Consider the following 14,485-nt stretch of genomic DNA (forward strand, 5'->3'; position numbering starts at 1 on the left):
CCTGATAGGCTTCTTCATCATGGTACTGTACTGTCTACTGTACTGTCTACTGTACTGTCTACTGTACTGTTGATAGGCTTCTTCATCATGGTACTGTACTGTCTACTGTACTGTCTACTGTACTGTTGACAGGCTTCTTCATCATGGTACTGTACTGTCTACTGTACTGTCTACTGTACTGTTGACAGGCTTCTTCATCATGGTACTGTACTGTCTACTGTACTGTCTACTGTACTGTTGATAGGCTTCTTCATCATGGTACTGTACTGTCTACTGTACTGTCTACTGTACTGTCTGTCTGGAACACAGTGGAACAGTCATCATGGTACTGTACTGTCTGGAACACAGTGGAACAGAACAGGATATTATAGGATAGAACAGTGGTGCGCAACTTTGATGATGGCGAGGCCCACTATATTTCCACACTCACTCCAGAGGGCCACTATATTTCCACACTCACTCCAGAGGCCCACTATATTTCCACACTCACTCCAGAGGCCCACTATATTTCCACACTCACTCCAGAGGCCCACTATATTTCCACACTCACTCCAGAGGGCCACTATATTTCCACACTCACTCCAGAGGGCCACTATATTTCCACACTCACTCCAGAGGGCCACTATATTTCCACACTCACTCCAGAGGCCCACTATATTTCCACACTCACTCCAGAGGCCCACTATATTTCCACACTCACTCCAGAGGGCCACTATATTTCCACACTCACTCCAGAGGCCCACTATATTTCCACACTCACTCCAGAGGGCCACTATATTTCCACACTCACTCCAGAGGCCCACTATATTTCCACACTCACTCCAGAGGCCCACTATATTTCCACACTCACCCCAGAGGGCCACTATATTTCCACACTCACTCCAGAGGACCACTATATTTCCACACTCACTCCAGAGGCCCACTATATTTCCACACTCACTCCAGAGGCCCACTATATTTCCACACTCACTCCAGAGGACCACTATATTTCCACACTCACTCCAGAGGCCCACTATATTTCCACACTCACTCCAGAGGCCCACTATATTTCCACACTCACTCCAGAGGGCCACTATATTTCCACACTCACTCCAGAGGCCCACTATATTTCCACACTCACTCCAGAGGCCCACTACATTTCCACACTCACCCCAGAGGCCCACTATATTTCCACACTCACCCCAGAGGCCCACTATATTTCCACACTCACCCCAGAGGGCCACTATATTTCCACACTCACTCCAGAGGGCCACTATATTTCCACACTCACCCCAGAGGCCCACTATATTTCCACACTCACCCCAGAGGGCCACTATATTTCCACACTCACTCCAGAGGGCCACTATATTTCCACACTCACTCCAGAGGCCCACTATATTTCCACACTCACTCCAGAGGCCCACTATATTTCCACACTCACCCCAGAGGGCCACTATATTTCCACACTCACTCCAGAGGACCACTATATTTCCACACTCACTCCAGAGGCCCACTATATTTCCACACTCACTCCAGAGGCCCACTATATTTCCACACTCACTCCAGAGGACCACTATATTTCCACACTCACTCCAGAGGCCCACTATATTTCCACACTCACTCCAGAGGCCCACTATATTTCCACACTCACTCCAGAGGGCCACTATATTTCCACACTCACTCCAGAGGCCCACTATATTTCCACACTCACTCCAGAGGCCCACTATATTTCCACACTCACCCCAGAGGGCCACTATATTTCCACACTCACCCCAGAGGGCCACTATATTTCCACACTCACCCCAGAGGGCCACTATATTTCCACACTCACTCCAGAGGGCCACTATATTTCCACACTCACTCCAGAGGGCCACTATATTTCCACACTCACCCCAGAGGGCCACAGTGCATATTACTGTCGTAGCAAAAATAGCCGATCTACAAGCTCAAAACGCGTTGCAATGCGACGCGTTTTGATCAGCTATTTTTGCTATATTTTAATTGAAAACCTGAATAATGTTTTGCTATTTTTTAATTGGAATCCTGAAAAGTAACCTTGAATTTCAAATGCATTTAGTTATAGTTATGTTAACTTTATGAACTGTTAACATAACTACGTTGGACACAAAAAGACAATAACATTTTAACACTAGTCATTAAAGGGGCATTCCACTCATTTTCAACATTTTACTATGTCATTATATACCTTAGAGCTGTTGTGTGGAAATAATAAAAAGTCCCCCCATTCTGTGTTTCCTAGAACTAGAGGTCTGAAAAAGATCATTAACATGGTGAAACACATCTTGATGATGTCATCAAGATGTGTTTCACCATGTTAATGATTTTTTTCATAATTACAGTTCTAGGAAACACAGAATGGGGGGACTTTCTTATTATTTCCACACAACAGCTCTAAGGTATATTAATGACATAGTAAAATGTTGAAAATGAGTGGAATGCCCCTTGTACTAGTCATTTATTAATAGTAGTCATGAAGTAATTAAAGCGGGTTTGGAATTGTAACAGCTGAAATCAATATATCTGTATTCTGTGAAGGTGGGGGTGTAACAGACGTGATCTTGCGTTGTGTTATGAAGCACCATAGACCAGGATCTCAGCAGTGAATGGATTTATTTCTGTACAAAAGACAACGAGGCAATCACTGCTCTGCACTGACTTGGATATGTTTTCCAGAATAACAATTGCGCTTTCAAAGCCAATATGAAATAGCAAGAGATGACAATAATAAATACAATATGTACCTGTACAAAAGACAACGAGGCAATCACTGCTCTGCACTGACTTGGATATGTTTTCCAGAATAACAATTGCTGGAAATAAAGCAGATGCAGTACCATGAAAACACAGTATGTGTCTTAACAACTTTGGGTACATATATGTATCAATATATTACACAATTGTAAATGAAAATAATAAAATAATCTGCAGAGCAAAATAAACACAACCTACCGCTTTCAAAGCCAATATGAAATAGGAAGTGCGGTAGGTTACGTCATTTCCTTAAAGGCAACCTCCTGAACTCTTAAAGTCACAGAACACTGTATCACAATACAATATAATGCCTGGGCAAGTGGAAGCACTATTAACCATGTTACAGGGGCAGCATGTGGAGGAGGATAAAAATCACACTTGTGTGAAGTGAGGGGCCCACTGTATTTATATCGGCCACATGGTGTCTTACGTCGTCATTTAGTACCCTAAACAAACATTAACCCATTTAGTACCCTAAACAAACATTAACCCATTTAGTACCCTAAACAAACATTAACCCATTTAGTACCCTAAACAAACATCAACCCATTTAGTACCCTAAACACACATTAACCCATTTAGTACCCTAAACAAACATTAACCCATTTAGTACCCTAAACAAACATTAACCCATTTAGTACCCTAAACAAACATTAACCCATTTAGTACCCTAAACAAACATTAACCCATTTAGTACCCTAAACAAACATTAACCCATTTAGTACCCTAAACAAACATTAACCCATTTAGTACCCTAAACAAACATTAACCCATTTAGTACCCTAAACAAACATTAACCCATTTAGTACCCTAAACAAACATTAACCCATTTAGTACCCTAAACAAACAACCCATTTAGGCCTGACCTCAAAATTTAAACTTTCACGATTTAAAAAAAATAGCACGCCACTCGGTGGCGCTATATATATGAGCTTGTATTTTTCAATAGCAAAATGGGTTAAAGTCGCGCTGGCTCTAAAGGGCTCTGTAAAGGGCTCTAAACAAACATTGCAATGTTATCCTCAAAGTCCATAGACTGGGTTGGCAAACGATTTACGTCATAAGTGCTCTGAACAAACATTAAAAATCCCATGGACTTGGCTGCCATCATATCTTCAAAAGCCATGCATTGGAGGGGCCCTCAAAAACAGATTAGAATAGAAGACAATATATAAAAAATATTTTAGAACGCATTATAACGGGGGGAACGGTGGCACAGTTGGTAGTGCTGTCGCCTCACAGCTAGACGGTCCTGGGTTCGATTCCCGCTCGGGACGCTGTGGGTGCTTGCGGCGTGTTTCCTCCTCCGCGTCATCAGTGCCCATACCCGAGGCGGGGTTGGCGAAAGGGCCTTTCTGTGTGGAGTTTGCATGTTCTCCCCATGTCCCCTAGGGTAGGTACCCTCACAAAAACATGCAGTAATCCTGGTCTCTAAACTGCCTCCCCCTGGCCAGCCGGGGCGCCTGATGGAGGGGAAAGGAACTGGTTGGAATAACATGTTCCTTCCACGCGCTACGTCCAACCAGGGAAACTCCCCCCTGTCAGGTGTAAAGGAGCAACTTGGACACTCAGGCATGAAGGAAGCATGAGTTCAAGTCCGTTGCTCTCCCCATGTCCCCCATATATGGGGACTAGGTGTGTAGAGCCCAGGATCACATTAGATAATTGACACAGGGGTGAAAAATGGGTTACAAAATCGTGGGATAAAACTTATAGAACACATTATAATGAGATTATAACAAAACAGATTATAATAAGTAACAGATTATAATGCACGTGTGTGTGTGTGTGTGTGTGTGTGTGTGTGTGTGTGTGTGTGTGTGTGCGTGCGTGCGTGCGTAGGAGGAGAAGCAGAGGAAGAACGTGAATCTTCTGAAGCTGGTGTTGAGTTCTGAGGTGGACATCAACGCTGTGGACTACGTAAGACTACCAGAACCTTCCACATAATTTATATCCATATATTTATCACTCCATCCACTATTCTGAACATTCTACTACAGTAGCTATACAGTGGTTCTCAAACCTTTTCAAGTCAAGGACGCCCAAATCGATATACGTATTTGGTTGGACCCCACTTTAACCCATTCTGGGCGGGAACCCCTTTTGGTGTTAGCATTATGTTATGCTTTAGCTATTGAAAAATAGCAGATCTACAAGCTCATAGCGCGCCACCGAGTGGCGCGCTACGAGCTTGTAGGTCTGCTATTTTTTAAACATCGAAGAACGACTGACATAGAAACATAGCTTTTTCAGAAAACTGTCAGGATGTAGAGGACAATTTTAGAATCTGATCTCAGGTCAAAATGGGTTGAGAACCACTGATGTTCAGTATGTATAAATGTGCTGTGTGTGTATTGTTGCAGAAAGGTAACACAGCCCTCCCATGTGTGTGTATTGTTGCAGAAAGGTAACACAGCCCTCCACTATGTTTGTATTGTTGCAGAAAGGTAACACAGCCCTCCACTATGTGTGTATTGTCAACACAATCTCACACCCTACTCGTCCTTTTATGTTGCAATTGTTGCAGAAAGGTAACACAGCCCTCCACTATGTGTGTGTATTGTTGCAGAAAGGTAACACAGCCCTCCACTATGTGTGTGTATTGTTACAGAAAGGTAACACAGCCCTCCACTATGTGTGTGTATTGTTGCAGAAAGGTAACACAGCCCTCCCATGTGTGTGTATTGTTGCAGAAAGGTAACACAGCCCTCCACTGTGTGTGTATTGTTGCAGAAAGGTAACACAGCCCTCCACTGTGTGTGTATTGTTGCAGAAAGGTAACACAGCCCTCCCATGTGTGTGTATTGTTGCAGAAAGGTAACACAGCCCTCCACTATGTGTGTGTATTGTTGCAGAAAGGTAACACAGCCCTCCACTATGTGTGTGTATTGTTGCAGAAAGGTAACACAGCCCTCCACTGTGTGTGTATTGTTGCAGAAAGGTAACACAACCCTCCACTATGTGTGTGTATTGTTGCAGAAAGGTAACACAGCCCTCCACTATGTGTGTGTATTGTTGCAGAAAGGTAACACAGCCCTCCACTATGTGTGTATTGTTGCAGAAAGGTAACACAGCCCTCCACTATGTGTGTGTATTGTTGTGAAGTAACTGTTCAACAAAGGAGAGATTGCTTTTTCTCTCTCTATTGCCCATAAACAGACGTAAAGACTTAGACTAAAAAACACTCAGGACGGAGGAAGAAGTCAACAGCAAAGACGGGCAGATGAAAGTTCCGGATCCAGTTTTATTTGCAGAGTTCAGAATATAGCATCAGCCATGGGGCCGGAGCCCCATGGATCCTTCAGCCTCTCGGCCTCCAGACTAACACTCACACAGATAGGCATTTTACTAGAGTCTTTATACAGAGAGAACAACAGATGCAAAGGTGGTCTCAGGTTACCCCACCCCCCTGAAGTCTAAAGTGGTCAACATTGTCCAAATTGTCTCCATATATGGTCACCAGGAAGCCAGCACAGGAAGAACAGTAGGTGTCCTGCAGGGCCTGCTATCAGCAGGCTGATCTATTAGCATACAACCCCCCTGCAGCTCTCCATGCATCCTGTCTAAACATGTCATGTCACTCTCTCAGGCCATGAGAGACAAAGATCCACTTTAGTTTAAAACATGGTTCTTTATGCTATATTAATGTGAATTATGGTTTCCATATACATCAGTTGCAGAAAGGTAACACAACCCTCCACTGTGTGTGTGTTGTTGCAGAAAGGTAACACAGCCCTCCACTGTGTGTGTGTTGTTGCAGAAAGGTAACACAACCCTCCACTGTGTGTGTATTGTTGCAGAAAGGTAACACAACCCTCCACTGTGTGTGTGTTGTTGCAGAAAGGTAACACAACCCTCCACTGTGTGTGTATTGTTGCAGAAAGGTAACACAACCCTCCACTGTGTGTGTGTTGTTGCAGAAAGGTAACACAACCCTCCACTGTGTGTGTGTTGTTGCAGAAAGGTAACACAGCCCTCCACTGTGTGTGTGTTGTTGCAGAAAGGTAACACAGCCCTCCACTGTGTGTGTATTGTTGCAGAAAGGTAACACAGCCCTCCACTATGTGTGTCAGAGGAAGAGTGAACGACTGCTTCCTCTGCTGCTGGACAAGAACCCTGATATGGAAATCCAAAACAACGTACGTACGGACGTACGGTACACACGCCGTTCAACAGTACACCAATAACTATGGATACAGGATAGGTGGGCACTAGTATAGTATATCTAGGGACATCTGGGCACCGCAAAGAAGAATTGGCTATTTTGTCCAAAATGTAAAAAAAAGAAAAAAGTCAAATACATAAAGTATACATGATGTGAATATGCACGGTACTGTCGGTACATCATGATAAGACTAATTTTATCCTTCAACGTCTTGTGTATGCCCCAAAATGAGTTTGAAAACGTAGGCCTTAATTGTCGAACGTTTAAGCATGTTCTGATCAAGTATTTTTTACTCTTACTTAAAAACATTTTCCAAATATTTTATATATACATTTTGGAGAGAAAAAATGCCAATTTAACACAGAGGTGCCCGCTCTTCCTTGGTGCCCCCACCTATCCTGTTACTGTCTAGAATAGGCTACTGTACAGTAAGAACAGCAGTTATATTTTATTATTCTTCTACTCACCAGCGTTGTAACGTGTCGCTGTTCAGAGTAGCATCATGTTCATGTGTTTTCAATTCATAGTATCATGAATTAAGTACCGTGTAAAATAACCTTGGTTTGAGTGAGGCGCTTCTTGAGTTGTTCTGGAGGGCCTCCGTGTCACCTTTGAACCCTAACATGAATTGCATTTGAAGTGCCTTTCAAGAGACCCAACTACACTCTTCAGTATGATCAAGTTTAAAACTATAACCCTATTAATAGCTAAATACTGCCACCTTGTGGTCACCTGCCACGATTTTTAAAATTACATTACATTGTCATTCTTGGCATGGACTGTCCTTTGAAGTGTATTCCTTGAACAAAGAAGTTGGCTTAGGAAAGACTGTGTTTAGAACTGTTCTTATGCAACATGATATGACATGTCTGTCCTGTCTCTGTCTCTAGTTGATGACATGACATGTCTGTCCTGTCTCTGTCTCTACCTCTAGTGTGGGGAGACGGCACTGGATGTCGCCACCAGGCTGAAGTTTCACAAGATCGTCTACATGCTGAGAAAGACCAACTGACAGACAGACAGACAGACAGACAGACAGATTGACTGACAATCACATACAGGTGGAATAAATGACAGACAGGTAGACAGACAGATGTTGAGATGCAATAACGTTATAGCAAAAGGCTGATGCACACGTCAAAAGGCTGGTGACAGGTGTGTAGGGCAATAGAGCATATAATGAAAAGGGTATCTTTGAAAGACAAAGAAAAGGTCCCGCACACTGTCAGACACTCGACAAAAAATGTTTTGCTCTTTATTAGGTCGACGTTTCGGTCGCTTAGACCTTCGTCAGGACAGACACTTTTCTGACAGTGTCTTGACAGTGTGCGGGACCTCTTCTTTGTCTTTCAAAGAGAACCTTTTCATTAGATGCAATAACAGGCAGCCAGACAGATATAAACAGACAGACAGGTCTGTAGTATCTATATAAAGACTGATAGAAATAAATGAGAACAGGACAGTTAATTCTAACACTAGTAACGTTCCGGCCATCTTAAACAATACACTTTAAAGTGTATATATTAATATTTATACATTTATTTTCAATGTTTTTTTTTATGTTGGTGTGTGTTACATGCTTTGTACATTTGTTTGTTGTTTTGAAGGTTATTCTATAGAAAGATATGCTTCTTTGTAAGATTTGATTGAATGAAGTCTAAAAGTAGCACTTCTACCCGACGTGAATAAAAGAACAGAATGAAAACTAAATTCTGAAACTCGGTTATTTAAATACTAACAAAGGGATAAATCCACACAGACACAGGTGTTTGAAAGTTAAATTAATTAGTTACAAAGCAGTACAAACGGTACAAAATGATTTTAGCCGATCATCCTAAATGGTTGCATCACATCTTTCTTTTTTTGATAAAGATTACAGTACATGGAAGACACTAAAAACAAACATATGAAGTTGTTTTTCAGTGATACAGATGTTAAGCACTTTTCAGAAATAAGAATATGAAAGGGGAGGACTGTGTAATATCTAACATTGCTGTCGGGCAGAAACCTTTAGCTCCATCTTTTTTTTTTCTTCAGAAATCGACGCCCTATTTTATATTTAATCTTATGGCAGTGTCATCCTTTCTGTCAGGGGAGTGGCTGTGCGTCGTTAATGATTTCCATTCATATTTGACACAGCCAGTTTCTGGAGAAAATGGAATTAATGTGGCCGCAAAAGCCTTGAAACTACATATGAAGGCAATGTCGCTGCTAATATACGTCACGCCCAGGTGTCAACACATTGCGTTCCTGAGATTCCTCGTTGACGTAAGCTCAGCTGGTGGTGACTCGACTCGTACTAACCCGACAGCATCATGTACAGTAGTGGGTCCGGGGACCCCCAGGGGTCCTTGAGGGAGTTCCAGGTGGTCCCCAGCTAAATGATAGTTTGGAACCAAATGGACCTCTATGGGTCTGTGTACAAATGGAACATTTGGGGGTCCTTGACATGAACAAGTTTGGGAACCACTGATGTACAGAACCAAGATCAGTGCAATCCTTAACTTGGCTCCCTGCACAACAACATCAATGTCTTCTCCTGGTTCCTCCCAGACCGCTCCCTGCACAACAACATCAATGTCTTCTCCTGGTTCCTCCCAGACCACCCTGTTCGCTCCCTGCACAACAACATCAATGTCTTCTCCTGGTTCCTCCCAGACCACCCTGTTTGTATGGAAACCCCTGCACAACAACATCAATGTCTTCTCCTGGTTCCTCCCAGACCACCCTGTTTGCTCCCTGCACAACAACATCAATGTCTTCTCCTGGTTCCTCCCAGACCACCCTGTTTGCTCCCTGCACAACAACATCAATGTCTTCTCCTGGTTCCTCCCAGACCACCCTGTTTGTATGGAAACCCCACAGGGGCGACTGTGGCTCAAGAGGTAGAGCAGGTCGTCCAATGATCCATGGGTCGGTGGTTCGAATCCCGGCTCCTCCTGGCTACATGTCGAAGTGTCCTTGGGCAAGACACTGAACCCCAAATTGCTCCCGATGTGCTGGTTGGTACCTTGCATGGCTTCCGCCGCAATCGGTGTATGAATGAATGTGTGTGTGAATGGGTGAATGTAATGCACAATCTATGTAAAGCGCCTTGGATAAAGGCGCTATATAAATGCACCATTTACCATTTACCCACAGGGACAAACAGCACAGCGACAGTCCCACACCTCAGTTTACACAGTGCTGATCAACAACACATACATGAATGGAATTAATAACCTGGTATATCAAGTATAAACGTATTCAGATCACGTAAAACGAAACACGATCAAATGTTCTGTGACTTTTAACCCATTTAGGCCTGACCTCGAAATTATTATTTTTTTTAAATCCTCCAGTTTTCTGAAATAAATATTTTCACGTTTTTTTCAACGTGAGCTTGTAGATCTGCTATTTTTCAATAGCTAAATTATAACATAATGCTAACACCAAAAGGGGTTCCCGCCCAAAATGGGTTAAAAGGCACAGCCATGCAAAAGATGAGACCAACTGACATCCACGTCAATAAAATGTGATATTTAGTGATTTATACAAGACGACACAATCTGTGGAATTATTGTGTAGAATAAAAAACATTCTGTTTAAGGAAATAAAACAATTTGGTATATAGAACATCTCAGCAATATAAGAGTGAACACTCGGCAAACACTCAGGAGTGTAAGCTTTCCAGAGTTACAGGAAGTAAACGGTCTGAAGTCATTCAGTTAAATCTCTTTTGAAAAGTTTTAACAGGATTTAGTTACATTTCCACAGTATGGTTAGGTTATGTGCACTGGTTAGTCACAAAACACTGTAATGAGGTATTGGTCAACTAGTTGGTTATTGAAGAATGTCCACTGGAAGCTTGTTGTAGCAATGATAATGGAAAGTAACGGTATCAGTAAGTCCAGAGGTTCCCAACCTTTTGATTGTATTATTTTATTATTTTCCCCTTGAAAATCGAATTTGTGGGTGTGTATTATTACCACATGACAGCGAGTCCCGGGTTCGATTACCCTTTGCTGCATGTCACTCCCCGACCCTCTCTCCCCATGTCACTCCCCGACCCTCTCTCCCCATGTCACTCCCCGACCCTCTCTCCCCGACCCTCTCTCCCCATGTCACTCCCCGACCCTCTCTCCCCATGTCACTCCCCGACCCTCTCTCCCCATGTCACTCCCCGACCCTCTCTCCCCATGTCACTCCCCGACCCTCTCTCCCCATGTCACTCCCCGACCCTCTCTCCCCATGTCACTCCCCGACCCTCTCTCCCCATGTCACTCCCCGACGCTCTCTCCCCATGTCACTCCCCGACCCTCTCTCCCCATGTCACTCCCCGACCCTCTCTCCCCATGTCACTCCCCGACGCTCTCTCCCCATGTCACTCCCCGACGCTCTCTCCCCATGTCACTCCCCGACGCTCTCTCCCCATGTCACTCCCCGACCCTCTCTCCCCATGTCACTCCCCGACCCTCTCTCCCCATGTCACTCCCCGACCCTCTCTCCCCATGTCACTCCCCGACCCTCTCTCCCCATGTCACTCCCCGACCCTCTCTCCCCATGTCACTCCCCGACCCTCTCTCCCCATGTCACTCCCCGACCCTCTCTCCCCATGTCACTCCCCGACCCTCTCTCCCCATGTCACTCCCCGACCCTCTCTCCCCATCTCCATTCACTGTGTGCTATTAATAAAGGCAGAAAAAGCCTCTGAAATATTAAAAATTAGTCTGGAGCTCCACAGTTCACTCGGCTGACTTGAGTTATGTGGAATTCTATTCTTATAACATAAACCAAATAAAACACCTCTGAAACAACTTCCCATATGCTAGTGCTACTACTGATGAACCCCTTTTGGTGTTAGCATTATGTTATGCTTTAGCTATTGAAAAATAGCAGAGCTACGAGCTTGTAGGTCTGCTATTTTTGAAAAACGACTGACATAGAAACATAGCTTTTTTAGAATCTGATCTCAGGTCAAACTGGGTTAAATGTTTATAGACTTGAGTTTGGTTTGAGTAGAGTGACTGGGTGGGACGGAGTGTTTCTGTCACTCATGGATGTACTGTTATAATATGCACTTTGGGGAATGTACACGCACGCTCCTCGCGTCCCTTTGTGACGGAACACCAATACAGATCACGTTCTGTGATCAGAGATCAGGATTTATTTCAGTCACTCAACCTCAGGTTTCACTTTAGTGTCCCCGCCAACCCAGCAGTGGGAGGAGGCCCTTTAGGTTTCATTGATTGATTGGAAATTGTATTTACAGTTTATAGAATGCGTACAGTTCAAAAGAAAGTACAGGTCAATACGAAAGTACAGGTCAATACGAAAGAAAGTACAGGTCAATACGAAAGTACAGGTCAATACGAAAGAAAGTACAGGTCAATACGAAAGAAAGTACAGGTCAATACGAAAGAAAGTACAGGTCAATACGAAAGAAAGTACAGGTCAATACGAAAGAAAGTACAGGTCAATACGAAAGTACAGGTCAATACGAAAGCTTCTACGAGGATAAAACCAGAAAAAGGTCCCTGCACACTGCTGCATCTTTCGGATTTTTAGCTGCGTTCGTCTGTTTCCCGAAAAAACGTGTCCAGTGTGCAACCACCTTAAGTCCTCCATTTCTAATTCATCAGAACATTTAAAGAAGTACAAATACACTTCTATGAAAAAAAGGAAATCATCATATATATACAGTAGGCGGGCTCTGCTTGAGACGCATGACCAGAGGCGGACTTACCGTTGGGCTAGGGTGGACTGCAGCCCAGGGGCCCCCGAATAGGCCCCCCCCAAAATAAAAAAAAATAAAAAAAAATTATATATATATAAAATTGTAAAGTATTGAAATTCAATTCAAGTGAAATGTGTGTATAGTTATTGTATTTAGTTGTTTTCGCGGGACGCGCGGCTCTGCCGTGTGCCCCAAGGGGGACGCGCGGCTCTGCCGTGTGCCCCAAGGGGGGCCCTCAAAATTGCTCCAGCCCGGGGGCCCTCAGCAAGGTAAATCCGGCTCTGCACATGACAACAGATTAAATCATTTGACTATGCATTCTAGAAACACATTCCTAACTCACACAAACCGAGTTGAAATCCTACACAGCGGTGGTATTTAAACCGGTAGATGACCTTTGACCAAGAATGGAGCAGTGACAATTTTAATGTAGTTTGCAGGTCATTCCATGTATTAGGGCCACAGAAGCCAAAAGTAGATCTACCAAGTTCAGAGTTAACTTTTGGAACCTTGAATTTGGGGAAATTACTTGACCGGATGTGGTAGGGTTCAGAGTCCCATTTCAGAAAAGATGTATTTATGACAATCTCCAAGTATACGGGATTGACTGGTTGAGTCACCATTATTAGGAAATGTGCCCATATAACCAATGTGCCCCCGCACTACGCTGAGCGGTCCAGGCACCTATAAGGCTGGTAATCCAGGCTGCTTGACAGCGTGTCGCGGGTTCGAGTCCCGATCCCGACGACCTTTGCTGTCTCATCTGTCTGGTCCATGCCACCAGTCGACGAAGGCTCCGAAATGTCTGATGACATGTCATTATGGGGATGCAGGGGTGACAAAGGAGGCTCCGATATCGCCTGTATGAGTCCTCATGTGGTAAGTTAGATGATGCTTTTGAATAAAGCCTTTGCTACAAACTTCACATGTAAATGGATTTCCCCCTGTATGAGTTATCATGTGGTAAGTTAGATGATGCTTTTGAATAAAGCCTTTGCTACAAACTTCACATGTAAATGGCTTTTCCCCTGTATGAGTCCTCATGTGAACTTTTAGACTACTTGTATGCCCAAAGCCTTTGCTACAAACTTTACAAGTAAAGGGATTTTCTCCTGTATGAGTCCTCATGTGCACTTTTAGATTACTTTTAACACCAAAGCCTTTGCTACAAACTTTACAAGTAAAGGGCTTTTCCCCTGTATGAGTACTCATGTGGTAAGTTAGACTACTCTTTTCCCTAAAGCCTTTGCTACAAACTTTACAAGTAAAGGGCTTTTCTCCTGTATGAGTACTCATGTGGTAAGTTAGATGACTATTTCGCCTAAAGCCTTTGCTACAAACTTTACAAGTAAAGGGCTTTTCCCCTGTATGAGTACTCATGTGAACTTTTAGACTACTCTTTTGACTAAAGCCTTTGCTACAAACTTTACAAGTAAAGGGCTTTTCCCCTGTATGAGTACTCATGTGGTAAGTTAGACTACTCTTTTGACTAAAGCCTTTGCTACAAACTTTACAAGTAAAGGGCTTTTCCCCTGTATGAGTACTCATGTGGTAAGTTAGACTACTCTTTTGACTAAAGCCTTTGCTACAAACTTTACAAGTAAAGGGCTTTTCCCCTGTATGAGTACTCATGTGAACTTTTAGACTACTTGTATTCCCAAAGCCTTTGCTACAAACTTTACAAGTAAAGGGCTTTTCCCCTGTATGAGTACTCATGTGGTAAGTTAGACTACTCTTTTGACTAAAGCCTTTGCTACAAACTTTACAAGTAAAGGGCTTTTCTCCTGTATGAGTACTCATGTGGTAAGTTAGATGACTATTTCGACTAAAGCCTTTGCTACAAACTTTACAAG

General features: G+C 43.4%; 1 protein-coding gene across 1 annotated transcript in view; it reads left to right on the top strand.

Annotated features, from left to right (window-relative positions):
• LOC306917770 (ankyrin repeat domain-containing protein 22-like) overlaps positions 1–8,421 on the top strand; it is a gene marked incomplete at its 5' end in the record, with an annotated part of 12,527 nt that extends 4,106 nt beyond the window's left edge. The window contains 4 exons of the mRNA XM_079530679.1: positions 1–22; positions 4,594–4,671; positions 6,792–6,890; positions 7,851–8,421. The exon at positions 1–22 is cut by the window's left edge and continues 86 nt beyond it. Of these exons, the coding sequence (XP_079386805.1) occupies positions 1–22; positions 4,594–4,671; positions 6,792–6,890; positions 7,851–7,928 (277 nt within the window). The 3' untranslated portion in view covers positions 7,929–8,421. The remainder of the gene's footprint in view (positions 23–4,593; positions 4,672–6,791; positions 6,891–7,850) is intronic.
• Positions 8,422–14,485: the final 6,064 nt, after the last annotated feature.

The sequence above is a fragment of the Electrona antarctica genome (assembly GCF_951216825.1).
Source record: "Electrona antarctica genome assembly, contig: scaffold_325, whole genome shotgun sequence".
NCBI lineage: Eukaryota > Metazoa > Chordata > Actinopteri > Myctophiformes > Myctophidae > Electrona > Electrona antarctica.